Source organism: Leguminivora glycinivorella, chromosome Z (genome assembly GCF_023078275.1).
Source record: "Leguminivora glycinivorella isolate SPB_JAAS2020 chromosome Z, LegGlyc_1.1, whole genome shotgun sequence".
In the NCBI taxonomy this organism is placed as follows: domain Eukaryota; kingdom Metazoa; phylum Arthropoda; class Insecta; order Lepidoptera; family Tortricidae; genus Leguminivora; species Leguminivora glycinivorella.
In genome coordinates this window covers 20,303,840-20,328,975 of record NC_062998.1, presented here as the reverse complement: position 1 = coordinate 20,328,975, position 25,136 = coordinate 20,303,840, and the positions used below count along the sequence as shown (strand labels likewise).

The 25,136-nt window shown below is 39.3% G+C and overlaps 2 protein-coding genes across 3 annotated transcripts in view; one reads left to right on the top strand and one right to left on the bottom strand.

Moving 5' to 3' along the window:
• Positions 1–13,391, top strand: part of LOC125240634 (serine/threonine-protein phosphatase 2A regulatory subunit B'' subunit delta-like) — a 94,127-nt gene extending 80,736 nt beyond the window's left edge. The window contains exons 10-12 of one of the 2 annotated variants that reach the window (XM_048148627.1): positions 7,720–7,802; positions 8,471–8,498; positions 8,954–9,111. In XM_048148627.1, the coding sequence (XP_048004584.1) occupies positions 7,720–7,802; positions 8,471–8,498; positions 8,954–8,965 (123 nt within the window). In that variant the 3' untranslated portion in view covers positions 8,966–9,111. Of the gene's footprint in view, positions 1–7,719; positions 7,803–8,470; positions 8,499–8,953 lie in introns of both variants that reach the window. The other variant, XM_048148626.1, reaches the window with a different exon arrangement.
• Positions 13,392–21,463: 8,072 nt separating this feature from the next.
• LOC125241219 (ribonuclease H1-like) lies at positions 21,464–23,163 on the bottom strand. The gene is made up of 2 exons (XM_048149584.1): positions 22,267–23,163; positions 21,464–22,006 (listed from the first exon to the last, which is right to left on the bottom strand). Exons 1-2 carry the CDS (start codon positions 23,126–23,128, stop codon positions 21,816–21,818), a joined length of 1,053 nt encoding a protein of 350 aa, XP_048005541.1. The 5' UTR covers positions 23,129–23,163; the 3' UTR covers positions 21,464–21,815.
• Positions 23,164–25,136: the final 1,973 nt, after the last annotated feature.

The window sequence follows — 25,136 nt, the reverse complement described above, 5'->3', positions numbered from 1 at the left end:
CATTAAAACGTAATGGCGCATGAATTTGCAAATAGCAAATATTTATTATTAGTGTTTGTATTAAAATGTGGGTTAATTATATGAGACCACTACTGTGATCTCATGCTCAGGTTAGGAGATGTGGCGTCAAATCACACAGCAGACTCGATTAAACACAATTTATTAACAATACACTTGATTTAACAATGTCAAACAACTATTGCACAACTGTCACTGCGACTGTTGAGGAACGAATGCCCGGTTCAAAACTTATAACGGAAAAAGTAGCTTCTTCGCCAAACTTGCCCGACTTGTCTGTGATTGTCCGCCATGACAACTGTCAGTACCGGGCAATCACGGACAGTCAATACAACGACTTTTTAGAAATATTTAAAGTAAAATAAAGATAATTGAAGGTTATTACTCATAAAATTGTAACAACTCGGCCATCCGCCTCTCAACGAGTCCCTCGTTGATGTTGATAATGATAAAGATTCATAATCTCTTACAAATTAACATTTAAGTACATTAAATCTTTGTAACAATATTAATATAAGATTGTTAGTTAAGCGATAGTTTTATTTACAAAACAACTATGTATCGGAATTTATTACAACTTATTTTTGTTACATATTAAAACCATTTTAGAATACACTTATTAAAATAATTTTAGCGATATTTATAAATATTTATCCATGATTTACAAAATATTACATCAAAACTTATATGGGTGTCGGTTACCTGACAACCCAACCATACTTTTTGTAAATATATTTATTAGCACATTACATTTACCAATAAATATATTGCCATTGTAATTTATACCAAATTGGTATTACCAATCGCCAACAGGCAGTGCATCTGTTACCTGACACACTGCGCTTTCATCATCTATTGGAGATTAGTCATTTACTTCAATTAATACATTACACATTATCAATTGAAGTACATCGCCAACAGGTGGGGCATCGGTTACCTGATACCCCATCGCTTACATCATCTATTGGCCTTAATCAATTACTTTAAATCATACTTAGGCAAGGGATCGTTTACATTATACCTTACCTTGGACTTATTAAATCATAGTCATATTTTCATTAACTCATTTACATTTTGTTGTTGTACTTAATTGAACACATAATAATCATAATATGTGACACTTTAATTTATATAATTCATTCGCGGTCAGATGTATTATCATTATCACTTTCCGATTCGGTTGACACGGGCTCTTTAAAGCAAGTCCATGGAAAAACTTTGTCAATAGCAACTACAGCCTCATACTTTTTATTGGTTCTTGTGAGTGGCGTATCTTCAACTACGAACCTGTCATTGGGGAGAACCTTTTTAATTCTATATGGCCCCCTACATTTCGGTTCGAGCTTCTTTGACTGACCCTCGATCCCTACAGGTGTTCTCATCACCCTGACTAAGTCACCTTCTTTGTACTTAATGCCAATCTTTCTATGCTGGTCGTACCTTTCTTTATCTTTATCTTGTTGGGCTTTAATTAAATTTTCAGCATCTTTCCTAATGTTATCTAAAATTTCACTAGCTTCAGGAGCGACGTCATTTATTACGTCATTCAATAATCCTTGAGAAGGATTAATCACGTTTCGCCCAAATAGCATTTCAGTAGGGGTCTTTTTGGTGGTGGAGTGCACAGAGGTATTAATACCTAACTGAATATCTGGCAAATGTTCGTCCCATAACCCATTCGCTTTTTCGTGGTTCATTGCCCCGAGCGCTGCCAGTATGGTGCGATTGTAACGCTCCACTTGACCATTCGCTCGGGGTGTGGCCACAGCATTTAAGACATGCTTTATACCAGTCGATCGCATGAAAGCTTTAAAAGTCTTGCTAGTGAAACTCGTGCCCTGATCTGTTATTAAACGTGTAGGTGTACCAAAATAACTAAAATGTTCCCTAAATACCCTTATACTCGAAGCCGATTTTGTGTTACGCACAGCAGTGAGATTAACAAATTTAGTGAACGCGTCCACGATGACTAGGATGTAAGTATTTCCGCGTTTCGTACGTATAAAGGGACCAAGGTGGTCCGCGTGTATAGTGTGGAACGGTACGCTAACTTTGGGTATAGGGTGAAGCTCACCGGGTTTGGCACCACTTGGCAGCTTGTGATGTGCACACTCTAAACAAGCAGCGACGTATTTTTTCACAAATCGCCTCATTTTTGGGAACCAATACGTCGCTGTTAATCGCGCTAAAGTTTTGTCAAACCCAAAGTGTCCGACGTCGTCGTGGTTTGCTTTTAATAGCTGCCACCTGGTGCCCTTTGGTACGACCCAACGAATGTTGTTCTCATCTAAAATTCTGTATACGCGTCCGTTCACTAACTTGTAGTTATTGAAAATATCGATAGCCTCTTTACATTTAGGATCACTTAAGGTTTCTGCTATATTTTTAATATCTTCGTCTGTTTGCTGTACGGTAGCTAACCAGTCGTCAGAGCCGATAGTGAGAACATCTAAAACGTGTTCAATCTCTCGATCGTTACTAATAGGACCCCTGCTGAGAGCATCTACATGGGCCATTTTATCACCGGCCCGATACTCTATTGAGCAATCATATTCCAAAAATTGTAACCACCAACGAGCGATGCGAGGAATTAAATCACGTTTACTCATTGTGGTACGCAGAGCGTTGCAGTCGGTAACTATGGTAAATTGAATACCGAGCAGATAATGTCTGAATCTATTTAACGATGCGATTATGGCGAGGGTCTCTAGCTCGAATGAGTGCAGTTTTTGCTCGTCGATGCTAGTCTGCCTACTGTAATACGCTATAGGTTTTAACGCCCCAGAGCTATCTTGTTGTAGTAGTATGCCGGCTACCCCATACTTGCTCGCGTCGGTGTGAAGTTGCGTGGGCGCATGAGGGTTATATAGCGCTAGAACTGGTCTTTCGATTAAGATTTGTTTTAACTGATCAAATGATGTAATTTGTTCTTGACCCCATTTCCATATTGCTTCCTTCTTTAGAAGACTGGTCAATGGGCGAGCTATCAGAGCAAACCCAGCGACAAACCTCCCAAAGAAGCTAGCTAGTCCCAAGAACCTCCTTACTTCGTGCACATTCGTTGGCGTGGGAAATTTAGATATAGCCTCAGTTTTGAGAGTACCCGGCCTAACTCCATCTGCACTGACTTCATACCCCAGATATTCAATTTTGTCGTAAAAGAAATTACATTTACTCATCTTAAGTGTTAAACCACTCTGCGCTAGTAAACCCAACACCTCCTCCAGTCGTAACATACCTTCCTCAAACGACTTAGCTGGAATTAATATGTCGTCCATATACACCAAAGCATAGGACGAAGCAGGTGAGTTTTGGATGATTTTATTCATGGTACGCTGGAAGACAGATGGTGCGTTCACCAGCCCAAACGGCATTCTATTGTACTCATACTGACCCTGGGGTGTCACAAAAGCCGTCTTGTCTCGAGAACCCTCAGCGATTGGGATCTGGTAGTAGCCAGATGCCAAATCAAGTGTAACAAACAAGGAACTGCCGGATAGTAAATCTAATTGATCCTCGATTCGCGGAAGGGGATAATGTTCTTTCTTCGTTTTACTATTTAAGGCACGGTAGTCTACGCATAATCTCTTTTCCCCAGACTTTTTGTTGACTAACACTATCGGACTTGCATAAGGACTATTCGATTCCCTTATTATACCACTTTCTAACATTTCTTTGACCATGTTCTGGACTAGTTGACGTTCGTTGTATGATAGCCGGTAAGGGCGATATACTACGGGCTCTGGGTCGTCGAGTTGAATCACCATTTCAGTTTCAGTCGTAAAACCTAAATCCTTTAAGCCTGTCGAAAAACATGATTTATACTTATTTAATAATTGTTTCAAATCTTCCTCTTGTTGTTTAGTTAAATTTTGTCCACAGCTGATTGGTGATTCATCTGACGCCGCCTGTTCGCCAATGTGTACCTTTAGTATTTCTAATTGCCCACTTATTGTTCTACTACGCGTCACTAGACTGCCCTTATGTATAACCAACTCATTCTTGCCGATATTTTGAATTAAGATTTTGCCAACCCCTCGAGTTAAATTATACTCCCCGGGCAATAGATAATGTTCGCGGTCAACAACTTTGCGGACGGTCCCGTTTACATAAACACTACCCGTAAATGTATCAGAACAGTTAACCGGAATAGCCTTTAATTCACCGATATTTATTTGAGTGGTTTCGCTACACACCAGAGGATAAATCATAACCGATTTTTCGCTGTCTTCATTGTACCTTTGAAAAATAAGGTCTGAATCGGTTTTTACTATTTTTACTGTAGGTCTTTCGGTAAACGTATGGCCTAATAATACTGGATAGTTAATAAAGTAGTCGTCTACCACCACTACCTCTACGCCATTCTCTACTACGCCTTGGACCTCAACTGTAACATTTGCTTTTCCAAGCGGGGTATACGGTATGTTACCCGCAGACTTTAATATTGGTACATCTTCTACAGTCCAATTTAATGCTAGCCGCCGAGCGTCACTGATACGTATCAAAGTCCCTTCGCATCCTAAGTCGACGAAACATTCTGACAACATGTCATTTATTTTAATTGGCATTTTATATTTATCACTTAAGCTGCCCGAACTATCAAGTTTTAAAACTTCTTTGGGTTTAGATTGGGTACTTTGAATAGTTTCGTGACACTCAGCATCAAGCTTTAGTACTACTTTAGGTTTCACATCATTACTTTGTTTAATTCCAGGACATTCAGTATCTTTATGTCCCAGAAAATTACATTTAGTACATCGAACTTTAGGTTTTGGACATCTGTAAAACGGGTGACCAGCCTCATTACAGTTGAAGCAAGTCCGGGGCCCTGACTTTTGTGAATTAACGTCATTTTTGTTATTCTTTACTGTATTATTTGGCAAGCGTTTATCCTTATCCTTAAATCTTTGTGACTCGTTTGTGCTCCTATCTTGACCTACTTTAACAGTCTTCAAAAACTTGAGCACTAGCTCTGGTTCCGTAAATTCAGCTCCCTGAGCACCCAACCTAACACCGCGGTCCTCAATCCCTGCTATAATACAGTCTACCGCACGTTTCCCTGATATCTCGCAGCGATTTAGAAGGTTCATCTTTGCGTAGTAGTAAATTTCCAAAGACTCCCCATATCGTACTTTCTTATTAAGCATTTCCATCAATAAATCCGCGTAATTGTCTCTGGTCGGGAAAGACTCCCTCAGTTTCTCCTTCCATTCTTGCCACGTAAATAGTAACGAAGGCAAGCCCTGGTACCAGGTCTTTGCTACCCCTGTTAATTTCGGTAGAGCATAATGAATAACTTGTTTATCACTCCACCCATAAATTTGGGCACATTCATCTACTTTGTGAAGCCACGTATCAACCGTTTGTTCCTTGCATAATGGGTCAAAATCGGGAATTACGTTATTCAAAACGGGAAACTTCTCGCGGTCGCTATTACTCTTTAGTCCTTTAAGTGCCTCAATAAACTTTTCCATAAATACATTATTCATTGACTCACGATTTGAGGATCCTGCTGGGGTTGAATCACGCCGGCGCGCAGCATCTCGCCTCGGCGTACTCGGGGTACGCAAGCGTGAAGACCTGTGCTTGGTTGCGTGCCGAGGCCGTGAATGGTGCGACCTGCCTCCCACAGACGTAGGCGTTCGTGTCCTGGAGCGCCCTGTTCGCCTTGAATGACGTGACCGCGATCGCGATCTCGTCATTGTCAGCCGTGATCGCCTTCCTCTCGAACACCGTGACCTCGAACGGCAACGGCGGCTGTCACGTCCTTCTTCGCGCGAACGTCTTCGTCCACGACCACTGCTACGGCTTCGACTTCGAATCTCGTCGCGAACTGGTAACGGCGGCGTCATCGTCTCACGCGAATGTGCTCGCCTTTCGCGCTTCCTTTGAGGACTATTATTTCCATCGCTCATGTTCTCGCGACCTCGAAACAATTAAAGAAAAAAAAAGTGTCAACAGTGGGTAGTGCTTTATCACTTAAATATAAAAAAAAAGACTTATTATTTTGGTATACTATTACTACTTCAAACAATACATAAAATGGCCACTTTTACAGGACTATCAGTTATGATTGAATGTACATCAAACCATTGGTTAATTGTGTCAAACAGCGATCATGATTGATCAGCAATTCCCGATGAATCACAACTAGCCATGATCCAAATCTAATCAATATATCCTTCTTCAATTTTAATTGACTATTAGCCCTTCGTCAATCATATGCCATTCATGACTATCAATCCTTTAATTTTTATTAACTACTTATACATCTGATCTCCAAATTATGAAATAGTAACAATCTGCCGTAATTTCTATCTAAAACATACCTACTCGTAATGCGGCGGCGAGGTTGATCGAGCCTCAAATAGCATACCGATTACAACGTTAGTTAATTGCAGCAGACAAGGTGTAAGACATAATGATTAAAATAAAGAAATCACTCGATTATTACCCAACTTTCAGTACTGAACTCAAAATACACATGCCACGGTACAAACCGCAGGCACTACAGGTGGTTACTTTTATTTAGTATGTCACCTCTATAGTCTGTATCCCTAGGCATTCACACAAGCAAACGTAAACAAAATCCACCCCCAAAAGGCTCCTCAAACCGGTTGAGGATAAATGAAAATGTTATACGACCAAAAATATGTTCTTAGGGACGATCTGCTTGGTTTTAATTTGGTTGGTTAACCAACGAATGTTGTGACTACCCCAAAATGTAGGTATAAACTGTTTGTTTACGTTTCTTCAAAGAGGTACCCAAAAGTACAGGGCATAATTTGATTACTAATTATACTAATTAGTCAAAATATTTAGTAACTGACAAGCCAGGTTTGTAACTTTGATAAAAGAAATACAGAAACGTAAAAAAAAATGCTTCATATTTATAAAGTAACCATGGGAAATTCGAATATTATCGGACCTACGTTAGTAGGTTGCTACTGTTAACTTGTTGATATGTAATTAACTAAATTGGTAGGAAAAACACAAGACTTACGTTTCATTTTCCCGTTGCATGTACAAATCTTGCGGCCAACCAATTTGCGGGTCTTTGTTTTCGATCCGACTTCTGATATATGAGACCACTACTGTGATCTCATGCTCAGGTTAGGAGATGTGGCGTCAAATCACACAGCAGACTCGATTAAACACAATTTATTAACAATACACTTGATTTAACAATGTCAAACAACTATTGCACAACTGTCACTGCGACTGTTGAGGAACGAATGCCCGGTTCAAAACTTATAACGGAAAAAGTAGCTTCTTCGCCAAACTTGCCCGACTTGTCTGTGATTGTCCGCCATGACAACTGTCAGTACCGGGCAATCACGGACAGTCAATACAACGACTTTTTAGAAATATTTAAAGTAAAATAAAGATAATTGAAGGTTATTACTCATAAAATTGTAACAATTACCATGGGCAATTAAACTGCTCGAGTGATTTCTTACATTTTGTTATTATATCAATACGGTCGCATTGTTTGCACGATATTACTACGCGTTATGTCACATTTGACAGTTAGTTACTGATTTGGAGATTTCGCGACCGAAATGGTAGTATGGGTGATGCCGCATTTCTCACTGTGCCTGGCAATACACGGAAGGCCCTATGTAATATAGGGATCTTTCTTGGCTACCAGTAGCTAGGTACTCATGGTTTTCACTTATTCGTCACGTATTGTGTTGACAGATGTCCGAGTGGGATAGATTCGCCGCGGAGGAGTACGAGCTCTTGGTCGCAGAAGAAGGCGGCAGTGATGCCCAGGATCAAATGTAAGCCATTTTATCATCTTTACGATTGAGATTTTTATTTACGAATTACACACAAAATAATAATAACTTCCTTTTTTTACTATGAACAGGGAATTATATAGGATAATGAAAGAGTCCGAGAGAAAGAAATGTGTGACTCGATTCTTTGAGTTATGCAAGAGTACAGGACTTAATGGACTCAAGCTTTACAAATAAATATCAAATGGCTGTGGTAAAGTAGATATGTTAGAATAGAAGCCCTTGGTAATGATAATGACGCACAATAGAACATTTAGAATACTTGAGCATTTTTGAAGCATCTTGAGTCCGTTCCGCACTTGTGTCCATACAAATAGGCACCGTCTGTGGCATCGGATTGTTTGTATGTGGCCGAAATTGTCTGAATGCAAGAAGCGTAGAGAACGAATGAGTTCAAGCGCCATACTCACCTCCAACTTGACCACTTTACGTTCTACCATCTATCTACATATCTTTAACACAGTTACCAATATCACAAATGTAATAAATACATCTACCCTTCCATTTTATATAAATAACTACTTTCCACAGATATTTTCATCACCATTACCTATTTATATATATTATGTATATAAAATTAAATTGTGGTATCTATATTTTTTTATAAAATATGTATTTTTGTTTATTATACACTCAATTTTTTTCATCAGGGAGGAAGACAGAACTGGCTATGCTAGGGTAAGAAAGTGTTGGTGAATTGCAGTGTCTGTGTACGTTTACTGCATTGAGTTTCAAGTCGGTTGCCTCTTGAAGGCTACACCACAACCGCTTACGTGAGCTTGAATGCGAATGCAAGAGTTCCCGAGTGTCGCACGCCACGCGAGCCCGGCGCAGCGCGCAGCGCCGCCGCGCGCGTTCCCATTTTGATCTGTCTAGCGTTTCGATCCTTTCGCGCTTGAGGCTCTTTGTCTACCTTACTGATGAAAACGCACTACCCTTGTAAATATGTAATGTATGCCTTTCTTTTGACACAAACACATTGAACGCTTTTGTTTGTAAATAATGATGAGACTCATTGGCATGAAGCAACACTAACAAAGGAAAAATATTTTAAACAAATAACCATTCTTACATGCGGTACCATATTTAGTTGTGCACGATTTTTCTGAACAGCACAGTTTGTTTGATTGCAGCTCATACGATGAGACGGATGAAGACTGTTTATCGCCTAATCTAGAAGAGTTGAGTAACACGGACGCCGTGGAGGAGTCGAGCGTGGAGGAGTCGACGGCGAGCGAGCCGGCCGCCGCCGCCCGCGCGGCCGCGGCCGGCGCGCGCCCGCGCCAGCCCGCCGCGCCCGGCTACGTCAACCTCAGCTCCATATACACCATCGGCGCCGCCGACCGGTGGCCCAACCAGCCCACGCCCAGAGACGGAGCCCCCGAAAAACACCTTCCAGAAAAACCCGTCCCTCCAGAAAAACCCGTGAGCTTAATGATGGTAAACGGAAAAGCCGACAACAGGTACGCCGGATTCGGCGGCAACAACAGTTTTCTCTACTCGCACTTACTGGGAGGCCCGGGCGGAGCACGCGCGAAAGACCCGCCGCCTTACAGCGCCGCGACAGGAGGAGCTCTTTTCGATAAAGCGGGCGCTTCCCCGAGTAAGGGCAGCAAGGCGATGAGCCCCGTGAACGGCGTGAACAAGATCTCGGACAACTACGAGCGCGCGGTGGCGGAGCGGCTGAGCCCGCACCGCGAGCCGGGCCGCCTCAACCGCAGCGCGCTCTTCAGCCAAGTGAACACGGGCGTGGTGGCGGGCTCCGTGCGCCGCGGCGCGCGCGCGCCCGACGACGACGACGACTACGCGAGGGACAGTGACGAGTGCTCGATTTAATGTGACACGCGTCGCCTCCGTGTACTTGACGGTCCTTCATATTTATGATTTCCTATTACTACCCACAGTGAACACCAAAGATTGCGTAAACAAATTGCAATGTGAAATTTGTTAAAACGGTACTAAGAGTTCTAGATTCCGGTAAACCTTCTCGTATCCGGATGAACTCTCTCAGTTGTCTAAAGTCTGGGGCAGTCGTTCTCACTGCGGATTCGAAGAGCCCACGCACCAGGCGCGCAGCAGGGAGAGGAGGCGCCGGGCGGGCTGCACTCGCACCGCGAGGGACACTATTAGCAACTACGCAACAGAACTGTGCAATTAACTGTTTAGTATATTTATCGTGTTTTAAGAGCATGTACAATTTCATGCTGAAAATAATATCGTATAGACTAGTTTCCGCATTTTATTAATGTTATTTAGATAGAGTTGTCATATATTATGTTTAGCAACTTACCTACACTTTGCCAGTGTTTTTGACTAACTTAATTAGTTATTTATATTTTATTTAATCTACGTCTCAAACTAAGCATATCAAGTTATTTTACTGATTTTCATTGAATTTTTAATATTTATTCGTAGATAGATTTACTAAGATTACTATAATAATTTAGTGATTGAATGTATAATTGTATATGCATAATGTATCCGTCATCGTATAGAATCTCTCATATCATTGCTCCATCCATTGATCGCCCCTCATAACGGTGCGGACCGATCTCTGCGAGACTAAACCTCGACCCTGCGACTGCGTGTCTATGAGTGGGTGAATGAGTAGAGGTGAATGAGTACTTGAGTACCCACACTGAACTCAAGGAGTTATTAAAACCGCGCCATACCGAGGAAGAGTATGGTACTTTGTGTTTTACTCCTTGAGTTCAGTGTAAGGACTCCCCGTTCATACGGAATGAACGTGGTGGTTTCATGTGAAGCCTGGTCTCGCAGGGAGCCTCTAACAAAAATCGTCCATTTCGCCTCATCGCCACGTGAACTCATTAACTCAGTAGTTACAATAAACACGCACAGAATTATTACTTTACTAAAGACATAGAAACAAATATTTTTGATAACTACTAGCGACTGGATGACACAGTAGGTGTAAATACGTACCACTTCGCGATTCGATGATGATAGTGAAAATAACGAGTAGGTATGTATAAAGCGGTGTCAAATTAAATTATTAAATGTAGACGTGATAGTAAAGGAATAAAATAATATAGAAATATTGCTAAACCCCATGTATCAAGAAAAATCACACTGAGACTACTACTAATAGTACACATTTTTAAAAATCGAATGGAAATGTTCGTTAAATGTCTCATTTAAACGAACAGAAACCTACCAATTCACCATAAAACGTAATAATTAAGAATATAAGTAGATATTACCTTATAACAAGTGATTACAACTAAGAAGTGATTAATAGTCGCCTTAAATTTTTATATCTGGTGTAGATACTGCTCCTTACGAGCTAGCGCGAGAGCGTCGCACGTCCCACGCAACCGGGTAGCTTCGGTTCAAGATTCGCTAACAGCACCGCCAATTTCATTATTTGTAGGTATTCATATTATATTTGAATAAAACGCATATCGTCTAGTGAACAAAATACAATAGACGTACCTAACCATTTCGGTCGTGTTTTAATTTATCGCCATTCGTTTCGAATTTATTCTTGTCCGTACACGTTTAGTAATGACTTACTTTCCACACTAGCGTCGAAATATTTTATTTTCTTCCTAAAATTTGTAGGTCAAAAAGTAAACTTAAAACCATTATTAGTAGGTATACCAAAGACCTACGTCTGTCAATCGGTCGGTATTCCATTACGTTACCCGTGTGACTTATATCCCTAACAGATAGTCCAGTTGCGCTTACGGCGACAGTAGGGTAGGTCTTGCATTACGAGTACTCTAGTCTAGTCTACAGGTGCTAAATACAGGATAGCAGTTAACTACTTTGTTCTGAATATAATTATCATCACTGAATGGTCAAGAAACATTAATGAAATTTCCCGACCGTTCACTAGAACTTTGAGTAAACGAATCTCTGTTAATAACTGAGCATGCTCTATCAGCATGGCCAGCACTCAGTAAAATAGGTGTCCAAGGACTTAACGTTAAGACAGAATTGTCGTTATTTGCTTCTCTGTCACATGAATACAGAAGAGTAGAAAGTACGAGTAAAATAGCGCAATTTCGTTTTACGCGCTAGGCTCTGTATGTAACCGTAATAATTAAAAATCTCAGTTTTATGTATACGTTACGTATTTGTAATTGCTGTGAGGTATGTAGGTAAGCGATAAGATACCTGGTTTAAAAATACCGAATTTTGAATGTTATTATTATTGATATTATAGACTAATTTTGTACGTCATTTTGGCATTTAATGTTGTCAAAGCGGAACCCAAGCTCTCTTGAGCCGTGGCGAATGCCGGAATAACGCAAGGAGGATGATGATGATGATGATTTTGGCATTTAATGAGGCATTAAGATTGGTGTTAACACTTAAGTTTTTCTGTTTCATACCTGGCTAAAAATATAACTAGGTAGGAAGAAAAGACAAGAAGCTATAATCACGCAAATCGATTACAAAAAGTAATTAGGTATACCTACTTATATTATGTACCATTAAGATTCAGGTATAGGTATGATATACTTACCATGAAACAATATATTTTGTTATCACTACCACTTGAAGTTGTTTGAGTCGCCATCAGACATATCTGAGCAGCCGGGCGCGCACAAATGTCTGAACCTTATCGCCTTGACAATAGAGGCGTGTTCAGATATTTTACCAACTTGACCGCTCCGATATATCTGATGGCGACTTTACCTATACCAATATAAATATATTCTAATTATGGTAAAAAAAATAAAGTAGGTAACTAATTTGTGGTCTCAATTCTGCCTATTATTCGAACATTACGATAATTTTAATAGTCCTTTCTGCCGAGCACGTTTACAGGCGTCGCTTCATCAGCGTTGATTATGATTACACTTCAATTCATATACTAGGGTACCTACTTCGCGCAAAATTTTCAGTGTAAGGCCGTTTTCACATTATCCGATCCGATATCGGATGTCGGAAGGATTTCAATAGAAAAAATCCAAGATGGCGCTTGTAATGTATGGGATATCGGTCCGACATCCGATATCGGATCGGATAATGTGAAAACGCACTAAGACCCCATGTATACTGAAAATCGACTTTACGAGTAAATTCAATTTAATGTAAACTTGCCAAAAAACAAAAAACCTTTGAAAGGACTGCTGCAGACGAGCTGATGGAGTTGCCTACGGATAGTTACCATCAAGCGGGCTGTGTGCCTGTGCGCGTTTGCCACCGACCGTACCGTACCGTAGTATAAAGAAATTCCCTATAAACAATCATAAAAGCTATTGAATATAACGCATATGTTTTGCATATGTATTAATGAATACATTTTTTATGTATAATATAATATTCACTTACGGATGTTATTACGGACACAACAATGCATCTTACTGTGTTACTGTTATGTTTGTAACTGTTCTACTTACCTATTACTCATTATATGTGGCGTTCTATGTCTACAGACGAAGGAGTCTTGTCTGATGGTAAGCCACGTATGTATGATTATTATTTGTGTTAGGCAAAGAGGATCGAGTATTATAGAGAGTTACTGTCGAAGTAAAATGTGTAATCACAGTGCATAAACCGCCATCTCTTGACACAGGCTTAAAACGTTTGAACCTCAGTTTTGACAATTTGGCCCATATTCTTAGCTTGATATGTGTTAAAATGTCAAATATTAATATTAGCGCCATCTAGCTGAGCGTACCCCAAAGGTGTAATGCCATCTACGCCACCGTACCTACCTTTTTCTGTATGGTACTGAGGTACGTTTTTTTCTTAGACTTTATCTGTCTATACGGAGTTATATATATGTCTTTGATGTTAGGTAATTAGGTATTAAAGTTAAATGCTGCTTAAATATGAGGTTCAGAGCGTGTGGGCGAGGGCGCTGGGTGACAGGCCCGCTGCGCCGTCGTGCAGTTAACCTAATTCTGATCGGCTTAAGTTTACACTTTAACTATTGTTAAGACTAGTCATTTCAAAGCCTAATAAAATAATTACCCATTATTTTTCAATTTACCTAACTAACTTTTACCAAGTATTAACCAAAACGATTGTTCACCTTTGTAACAAATTTTATTAAAACGTTGTGTCTTAGATTAATTTTGTTAATAATTATGGTATGTTTCAATGCCGACCCGTTTTGTAATAATTAGATAATTTAGGATTTAAATTATATGTACTAAATCATTTAACTAGCTATTTATATATTAGTTACCGTTATTAAGACATTATTATGAAGTTGCGTTATTATTTGTCAATGCCTTATTATAAAATGAATGAAATTCTTAATTATTATACATACTTATTATCTACTTTTTATCTGAAGTCTGCACAGTAGAAATGACTAAAGATGAAAAAATATAAGTACGTAAAACTGTTACTAGAACCACTATCTCTAGCTTCCATAGCAGGTTGAGACGTTTTGGACAGGTTGGTTGGTTTCTTCGTCTTTAGCCATTTCCATTGTGCCTTCCCTTGCATCTATCTAGCCTAGAGTGCAACTTGTATGCTTAAAGCGTGCAGCTCATGTCCAGTATGTCCACAGGCACTACCGCGAATATTGAACTTCTAATTTAACTTTATTACTACTTACTTAATATACCTAATCAATCACGAATTTAGATTTTCAAGATTGGCGGTAGGTAATACATGCCTTCATCTAATCTGTGTCGTATATAGCACGCACTGTGGACTGGGCACTGGAGTCATTTGAATTACTTAATTACCAAGATTGTAAAATTCATTCCAAAGCTGTTAAGGCCTACTGTAGTTGCATGTCTGGTAATAGGTATAACGTGCCTAATACCACTTGGTTTCGCTACCACTCCTACGATCAGAAAATACTTGGTCATTTCTAATCTGTAGTTACATTCTCGGTGACACCTCGCCATTTAGAAAAAAAATAGTGCCATGTTTGAATTAGTAATTCTTAGCATATTTACAGTAACATGCGATCATTTACTAGCTCCATTTGTATTGTGAATACGTATGACCAGTAGGCATATTATTACATTTATAATTATTTAGTACATTATACCTGCAACGTAAAAATGGTTTCGTGTAAAAAAAATGCATTTTATTATTTTCTCAAATACAACTTTGCGAATGAGCATTGTGAATTTATAAATATGTAGAAGGATTTTTCTAAATTAAGTGACATAGATGTAAAATAGACCAGTACTACCTTACATTTTTCGTTAAATAACGATACCTATACTTTTGGCTGATACCTTGAGCGGCATTCATCTGTAGCCTCATTTTCTGATTTCACGTTTTGATGCGCATTTAGAAACGTCGAGCGTCCACTTGCACAGTATTACCTGAGTGGAATAGGTCGGTTATAAAAATCGTTTCAGAGACTTCCAGACTAAACTAACCGGTTCGGGGAACCTAATAAATATTGGTAGCATGAGTAGCATCTTTGTAGGGCACCAATAGTCACGATGTGTTAAGGAGGTAGGTATGGTTTTGCAATGGCATCTAATACATTTGTTATATAGTTGGCAACTGTACAAGTGTACAGTCCATCTTTTTGCTGAAAAAAGCATCAAAACAATGTCATTAGAAATGAGGCTCATAGATGTTTCATGTTCGTGTCGATTATCATTTAATCTTACCTCTCTAATAATTGTATTGAGAGTTGGTCAGAGTGCGTCAAAATATTGTACGAGTGGTTGTTATAGTTTGTGTGCGCCGAGGCCGCCATGACCCACGCACTCTCGCAGTAGACTGTTCTGATAAAAAAAATAGGAATAAATAATTTTTTACGAGCATTGGTGGTGACTTAGGAATAAAAAATACGTGTTATAAAAGGTGACAGACCTAATTAATAAGTATCCTAATAAAAAAACATTACCGTATTAAAATAATTGTTTTTATTTGTTTTACCTTTCCAACCACCACCCCACACTTGCGTATAAAACGTACCTGCTCTGTGATCCAGTTGATCAGCGGCTGCACCGACAATGCAGAAGGTCGCAGGTTCAAGTCCTGCCGGAGGTGTGAATTATTCCATTTTAACATTAATTCTAAAATAATAAAAAATATATTATTTTGTCTGGTACTGAATGTGTTAAATATCACGTATCCAATACGTATGGTGTATTGGATTGGATTTTTTTTATGAAGACAATCCGTTCGTTTACGAGTTTGATCTCGGTTTCCATCACCGATATTAGGCCTCAACCATCAACTATAAGTAGGTCCTAAACGAATGGATTTCAACCCAATTAATTGCAACTTGTATGAGGTGAGAACTGTACGCCGACTGCGTCTTCAGTCTTCCACGTCGGCATGCAGTTCACATACATCATTTGGTATGCAGTCTGTCCCAACTCAGATACCAGTGTATGGGATGTGAGATGTCTGTATCGTCCCTGAGAGTAGTGAGAGTTAATAAGACGACGACGAGAACTGCCATTGCTGGGTGGCCGTTAGTGCGTTTTCACATTATCCGATCCGATATCGAATGTAGGACCGATATCCCATATATTACAGGCGCCATCTTAGATTTTTTCCATTGAAATCCTTCCGACATCCGATCGGATAATGTGAAAACGGACTTATAGTCCCAAGTTCCCATTGCAGGAAACACTTAGGTCGCTTGCAAGTCGCTTGACTCAATGGGGTTGGCTGACAGAAACATGCAACTCACACATTCCGTCTATGGGCTAGTACAGCGCACACCACACGTAGCGACGCGACTTTTCATAGAAACACATCCAAAAGACAAAATAGTTGCCTGTGGGCGCCCACACCAACAGATGGCGCCATCGTAACCCTGCCCTGTCCCCTATACTTCCGTGCCTGTCCCTAAGCCCGACCAGAAATATATGAATACGCGCCATGTTGCGGAATTTCATTAGAACTATTTTGAACTGTCACCCCATACATCAGAATAACAGCGGCGTCCTGTACTTCTGCACGGGAAGCATGGTCGCGCGATAGATGATAAATATCAGGCCGTCCCTATCGCACTTACAAATAGTGCGATAGGGACGGCCTGCTATTTTATCGTCTATCGCGCGACCATGCTTCCCGTGCTGGTAGTCATATATTTCTGCACGGGAAGCATGGTCGCGCGATAGACGATAAAATATCAGGCCGTCCCTATCGCACTTACAAATAGTGCCTCCCTATCGCACTATTTGTAAGTGCGATAGGGACGGCCTGATATTTTATCGTCTATCGCGCGACCATGCTTCCCCTGCAGTCACGCGTTTTATCCACTGGATTAGTCAAACTATAGCCCCCCTTTCAACTTGGGAATTTTAGTTAAATATACAAGTGTTATTAACTAGATTTATCAAAAAAAATTGTCCATTAAGAACAACTCAGTCAAAAGATATTTCAAAAAAATCTTTAAAATCGAGGCTCCGCTCTCGACTGTTTCCTCCTTCAAAACTTAATTACCTAATCGGAACGAAATTTGAGAATCTGAATAACAATGAAATAATCTATGTCGGACCGTTTAGCTTTTTTGGTTAATTGTTACCAATCTTGAGTATCACACCTTTTTTTGCGCCACAATGAAAAAGGACGTTTTTGGTTTTTGATTGGCTCTAGAGTCTTTAAAAAGCAGAATATCAAAAAAATCAAAACGGTCCAACACAGATAAAAATAATAACAATCTGTGTTGAAAAATCATTGCTCTATCTTCAAAAACCAGGGAGGAAATAGTCGAGAGCGTTTGTATGGAGAATTGACCCCTACCGTATCGTCTTAAGTACGTATCCTGTCCTGTACTGCGATAATTAATGGATTACGTTTTTGTTATAATGTTCTGAAATAAAATAAAATGAGGGTAAGACTAATTCGATTTTGTCCAGAGATCACTTTTTGAAGTCTAATATACCATATTTGTAAACTATTCATAAAGCCCTTTTCATTCGATATCGAACACGGTACGATTAAACACTCGCTTGCGATTTTAGTGTTTCGCTCGTAAAAGCGCTCTTAATTGCTAAGAGTGGCTACGTACTGAAACATGAGCATGATCTGCCAGCCCTTTTCGGAATACAGAGTTTATGTAACTATGTATGTACTTGCCCGAAGTTATTAGGCCAGTCAAATTCAATTTTTTTGAACGATTGGCATCTTTCGAATTAAAATTCGACCTAACGCTGAAACTAATCGCTATTGAGTTGAGTCAGTTTGGTTCTAAGGTGCGAATAAGCGGTCCTAGTAAGCTAGGTACATGTCGTTTTAATACTTTTTTCTACTCCCGTGTTGTTATTCGTCATTTACCGTGTCGTGCATAGATCGTTAAAACCCTACATAAAAGATGCCCGCCCCCGGCCGGCGCCCCGCGCACCCACGCATACGATATAGCTCTTACAGCATTGTTAGGGAGCCGTTAAGGGATATAGCGGGCCGCGGGGCGCCGGCCGGGGGCGGGCGGCGGCGCGGGGGAGTGCGAGCGACAGGGTGAGTGCAGAAACATTGCAGAGGACAAGTCAAAATACTTGTAGGAAACAGTGCGAATTTCACGAAAGTTATTCTAGTAAACTATTCAAAAGTATGTGCATGGTCGTAGAAAAAGTATTGTATGCAACGGTGTTTAACTGAGTCAAAAAATACTCGTGGCGTCTTAATAACAATTTTCGGCTTCGCCTCAAATTGTTACCCACGCCACTCGTCTTTTTTGACCTCCTTTAAACGCCTGTTGCATAAAATACTATTTTCTACTCCCGTGTTGTTATTCGTCATTTACCGTGTCGTGCATAGATCGTTAAAACCCTACATAAAAGATGCCCGCCCCCGGCCGGCGCCCCGCGCACTCACGCATACGATATAGCTCTTACAGCATTGTTAGGATGCCTTTAAGGGATATAGCGGGCCGCGGGGCGCCGGCCGGGGGCGGGCCGCGGGGCGCCGGCCGGGGGCGGGCGGCGGCGCGGTGAGTGCGATCGACAGGGTGAGTGCAGAAACATTGCAGAGGACAAGTCAATATACTTATAGGAAACTGTGCGAATTTCGCGATAGTTATTCTAGAAAACTATTCAAAAGTAAGTGCATGATCGTAGAAAAAGTATTGTATGCAACGGTGTTTAACTGAGTCAAAAAATACTCGTGGCGTGGCTACCCACGCCACTCGTCTTTTTTGACCTCCTTTAAACGCCTGTTGCATAAAATACTATTATACAGAATGATTCGCAAGACGAGAGCAGGATTAAACTGACACTCACTGGGCGTTAATGGATTATTCACTATCATTATAAAGTAAAACACTCTCACGCAAGTAAAAAACTAAAATTTACTTAATTGTTATTTTATCTCTAGATAAGACTACTTTTAATCCTTTGCACCATTAATAGACACGTGAAAATAATTAGCAGTTTGTTTAATATGGTGTATTTTAAGATGGTGAAATATTTACTCTCAAAACAAAACTGAAAGAATATTGCTATTTGTTGCTAGGTATATTTGTATTTTTTTTTATTTACTTATAATTTCATTCCTACAATTGGACGTAGTTACGCAGAAACGTTCCAATCCACATGAAATTGTCATTAAGTTTTTGACCTTGTATGAAAAACAAAAGTCTTTCATTTCAATGACAATTTCAGATGGATTGGAACGTTTCTGCGTAACTACGTCCAATTATAAACGCTCTTTAAAATAAGTCGTGTAAGGATTTAAGTAAGCAACAATTAAATCTGTTAGAATTTTAATTAATACAATTGAAAGTAATTAATTACTAAATTAACAAAATACATAGTCAGTAAATCAATCTAAAATGTATTTTTAAATTAATTAACAAAATTGGCTTAAACATAACATTTAACATGAAAGAACTAGCAAATCATTCCTATATTAAACAGAATTGTTACACAGCGACCACAGCGTAGGTAGTAGGTACGAATATGTATGTATTTTACCTATATAAATATTTATACTGGGGAAACTTCATACAACCCACATAGCCAGTATCTCGACGCTATGGTCGGTAGGGTAAAAAGTACTTCCTTGCATTATCGCTTACAATTTTTTCCATTTTGCTTATACTTATTGCAAACGTAAACATATAAAAGGCAAGCAAACAACGATCTTCTTACAGCACATTGAATGTAATAGTTATTACGGATGCAGGATACTCGCCGATGCCTACTTACTAATACCTTCCCACTGAGCCACCTGCATTTTACACTGCCTAGATATCGATTGCCGACCGATTATTCCGACCCCAATCCCTATTCTTATCCCCGTCTTTCCCTATCCCTATCCCTATCCCGATCCCGATCCCTATCCCTATCCCTATCCCTATCCCTATCCCTATCCAGATCCAGATCCCTATCCCTATCCCTATCCCCACCCCTACCCCTAGTGCTCCTCTAAGGAACTTCCGTGTCAATTTGAAATCTCTTGAACCAGAAGTAAAGATAAAAACTAAAGCTATACTTATGGCTATTTTGGATATTTGAACCCCATTTCACAACAACAGGGGAGAAAATTTCTTTTCCACCTCATTAGATTTTAAAATCGTTGTATTTATCGTGATCAGCGACCCGATAAACCATAAAAACGATACCCATATTGTGTTTTTGACTTTACCCACTTTGCACCCCTTTAGGGGTCAAATTTTTAAAAAACCTGAAACATGTATTTAGTCATAATAATGTCTTTAGGAATCCTCCTGTGAAGTTTCGAATAAAATAGTCAAACTAATCTTGTTTCCCCATACAAACTTTGAACCCCCATTTCACCCTTTTAAGAGGAGAATTTTGAAAAATCCTTTCTTAGTGCTCCTCTACACTATATAAGGAACCTACGTGCCAAATTTGAAATCTCTAGGACCAGCGGTTTCGGCTGTGTGTTGATATATCAATCAGTCAGTCAATATCTTCTGTTATATATTTAAACCCCATTGCACCACAACAGGGGAGAAGTTATTTCACTTCCGCCTCGTTAGATTTTAAAAACGTTGTATTTATCGTGATCAGCGACCCGATAAACCATAAAAACGATACCCATATTGATTTTTTGACCTTATCACCCCCTTTTCACCCTTTTAGGGGTTAAATTTTCAAAAAACCTGAAACACGTATTCAGTCATATGTCTTAAGGAATCTTCCTGTGAAGTTTCGAATAAAATAGTCAAACTAATCTTGTTTCCCCATACAAACTTTGAACCCCCATTTGACCCCCTTAGGAGGTGAATTTTGAAAAATCCTTTCTTAGTGCTCCTCTACACCATATAAGGAACCTACGTGCCAAATTTGAAATCTCTAGGACCAGCGGTTTCGGCTGTGTGTTGATATGTCAGTCAGTCAGTCAATATCTTCTTTTATATTTTTTTTTTGATATTTAAACCCCATTGCACCACAACAGGTATTTCATTTCCGCCTCGTTAGATTTTAAAAACGTTGTATTTATCGTGATCAGCGACCCGATAAACCATAAAAACGATACCCATACTGATTTTTTGACTTTATCACCCCCTTTTCACCCTTTTAGGGGTTAAATTTTCAAAAAACCTGAAACACGTATTCAGTCATATGTCTTAAGGAATCTTCCTGTGAAGTTTCGAATAAAATAGTCAAACTAATCTTGTTTCCCCATACAAACTTTGAACCCCCATTTGACCCCCTTAGGAGGTGAATTTTGAAAAATTCTTTCTTAGTGCTCCTCTACACTATATAAGGAACCTACGTGCCAAATTTGAAATCTCTAGGACCAGCGGTTTCGGCTGTGCGTTGATATGTCAGTCAGTCAGTCAGTCAGTCAGTCAGCTTCTTCTTTTATATATTTAGACAAGTAATTAACTATTAATAGGTACTAGGTAGGTACATCAGAATTGTGAGAGTCCATAAAAAATAGTTTTGATCAACATCTTTCCTCTGCTTTTTAGTGTTTCAATAGTCAGCCTGCTTATGCTTAACAGTGCTCAGCAGCTTGATTTGTGCCGAAATACTGTGGCCAACATAAATTTGGGCACAGCCCAACGCCTGTTGCAACATATACAATGTCATTATCATTATTGTACATGTGTAACAATAGATACTAACAATCATCATGGTCAAAGCATCAATCTTAATCATTCTATCATTTATTGTACATGGCTGCTCCAGCTTTAGCTAACCTATCAGCCATCTCATTGCCATGTTTTCCATTGTGAGCTTTCACATAGTTCCATTTAAGTAGAAGTTTGTGCATAACACTGTCTAGATCCTTGAAATCTATTTCGTTTTTTACAGCTTCTCCAGATGCTAATTTCCATCCTCTTCGTTTCCAACCTATCAAACAAAAAAAATATGCCAAATTAGTTTTATATGAATTATGAAATACAACTTTATTGAGATACAGTTGTTATGTAAAAAGCAAACATCAGTTAAAATAATAATGAAGGTTAATATGAAAACTAATTGATTTATCTGGATTAAAATTACGACATGTTATAAAGATTTTAACTTCCGCACAACTTCCTATAGTGTGCCTATATATAAAAAAAAAACAAGTAGCTCAGTTAGATAAAAAGAAAAATACTTCTATTTACCAGGTATCCATATGGTAACTACATTGATGAGGAATTGTGAATCTGTATTAATCGTTAGTTTTGTGATTCCATTTTGGAGAGCAATCTTGATGGCGAGGGTTGCTGCTTGGATCTCACCACAGTTGTTGGTGGCTCGGCCAGACACTGGCTGGCTCCTGTTGAGTGGGTGGCTGTCGCTCCAGAACACTCCGAGACCAGCTCGAGCTCCCTGTTTGCCATTGGCCGAACAAGCACCATCTGTGTACACTTGTACATAACCTTCATCATCTATTTCAAACTCAATAGTTTCAGCATGTTTATATTTTTTTGGCTGTGGTGGTTCGATTAAAATAGTTTTTTTAGCTTGGGCACTGGAACCTTTAGCAGCAGATTTGCTTATCTTATCTATGCCTTTAGCAAAATTGTTTACTCGTTTTTCTAAATCGTCCATTTGCTTATTTAATATTACGTCTAGGTCATCTTCAGATGAATTGGAATCAGCCTCATTGGTCCACGAAGAGCTTTTGTTTTGATAATAATTGTTATTCTTGGACGACGTGCCATAAGATCTCTTAAGATTTTTATTGGTGCCGCTTTGATAATTATTATAAGTGGATTTATTTCCATTGTTGCCAGCGTTAGAATTAGATCGGATAAAGTCATTAGCGTCTGATTCAGTATCAAACTTCTTGAATTTGGCTCCAGAGAAACCTTTAACTTGGGCTTCGCAATCAGCCCATGAATGATAAATACCTGTGCTCCGACCTCTTGCAACGGCGTAAAATGGCATTTTTACGATTTTCGGCGTCCTGCAGATAAAGTATTCACAAATAGTATTTTGGAAAAGGCAGATATTTAACGTTTTACGAAATATACCCGACATTCGGTAAAATGTGTTTACCTTTATACCTTTTTTTTTTAACATTACCACAGACTAAACCCACCGAGCGGTGTTTTTTTTATTTTTAAATGGTATGCTTATGGATGCCAGCTTTACAAGGATTTATTATAGTGCTAACCAGTGCTAACACATGTCCGCACCGCACCAAGATCATCCACATTTGCCACATACTATCCTGTAAGGAGAGTTAGGAGAACAAGAAAGAGTTATTTGTTTCTCGCTCTCACTTACGTGAAATAATAAATTTACCCTGAGAAATTTACCAGCCTAAACTCTAAACAAGGGCTTCAGATTCAACGCTATAGTGCGATATAGGACTGATATCCCATACAATACAGGCGCCATCATCATTTTTTTCAAATTGAACATTGCGACATCCGATATCGGATCAGATAATGTGAAAACGGACTAACGTGGGTTTTCCTAAACATGCGTCTGAGAAAAGATCATAATGAATTGTGAGCGTCAGGACCCCTGGACCACTACAGATATTTGATGTTTAGTGCATACTAAAATTTAGTACCTATTTGATACTATTTGGTACCTGAGTACATATATTTGGTACCTCCACTGATATCGAAAAATCGAGCGAATAAAGTGGCCAGACATTCTGACGTAGGATGTCTGGACCATTTTTGGTTTACATAGTTCTAGACAACACTACTAATTGATATCTTGGTCAATATTTACTACCTATTTGGTACCTGTCAATATATTTTTTTCAAATTTTTTTGGCGTACCAGAAAAAAGTTATGACTGAATTTAAAGTTGTGAGCCCGGCCGTGCCGTTGAAGTATGTAGCGCCTGTCAAAAGTATAGAGGCAAATCCGCCTACCGTCCTGCGCGCGTCAACTTAAATAGGAATTTGATTTAGGCACTCGCACATCATCTCTACTACTGACTAGTGGCATTAATACAGCGCGTAAACTTAATAAGGGCGATAAATGAAACCAGGCATATAATTCAATATTTAATTTTCACCCCGTAATGAATTTTTGAAAAATTTCCCAGCAGCAATGTACTGTAAACGTGGTTGCGATGACAATCAATGACAACTGTCAACGAGCGGTTAACGCGAGTGTGTTTGCATTACGTTGCGGGCCGAATTATTTTGTATGGATAAAAAAATATTTAAATTTTAAGTCAAAGCGGGGTTCCGTAGTCCGAATTATAGTTTCGCCATGTCTGTCTGTCCGTCCGTCCGTCCGTCCGTCCGTCCGTCCGTCCGTCCGTCCGCGGATATGGATAAAAAAATTTAAATTTTAATCACGTCAAAAATAAAAAATGGAAAAAAATGTTATCTAATTCCATTTTTTATGTCTATACTCACCACCGTTAAGAGGTTCGCCCGTATTAGGTTTACACCCTGTATAGTCGAAATATAAAAGTAATTAGTGTAATTCATGGGCTTTCAATAGGGACTGAGCTCACACTTTTTTTGCCATACTAAATTGAACTTTATCACCGGTACAGAAAGGTGTTCTTATCAGACTAGTAAAAGTGTGTCCACATGAGAATGTCAAAGTTGGGGCTGGTGTCCCTCTCGCACGTGTGACCAGTGTTAAAGAGATTACTATAGTAGTAGTATTTTTACCTGTATGATAACTAAGTTTATAAACTTCTAAAATTTTTTTTGTATTATATCGAGGCAAGGATATTAATTATTATTACCTGTGTGGTGACGGGTTAAGAATTTCACCACCCCCTTTCTTCCCGTGGGTGTCGTAGAAGGCGACTATGGGATTTGGGTTAAATTGTAGCGTAGGCGAGATTGTATGTATGTATGTAAGGATATTAATATCTTGTAACGAATTGGTAAAAATAAATTCCTATTTAAGTTGACGCGCAGCAGGGCAGGCGGATTTGCCTCTATTCTTTTGACAGGCGCTACATACTTCAACGGCACGGCCGGGCTCACAACTTTAAATTCCATCATAAACTTTTTTCTGGTACGCCAAAAAAATTTGAAAAAAATATATTGACAGGTACC

Excerpts from the sequence above, each read along its gene's own strand:
- LOC125241219 (XM_048149584.1), bottom strand. The coding sequence starts at position 23,128 with ATGTCGGGTATATTTCGTAAAACGTTAAATATCTGCCTTTTCCAAAAT. Across the intron at positions 22,007-22,266 it reads AGTTACCATATGGATACCTG|GTTGGAAACGAAGAGGATGG; the intron begins GTAAATAGAAGT and ends TTTGTTTGATAG.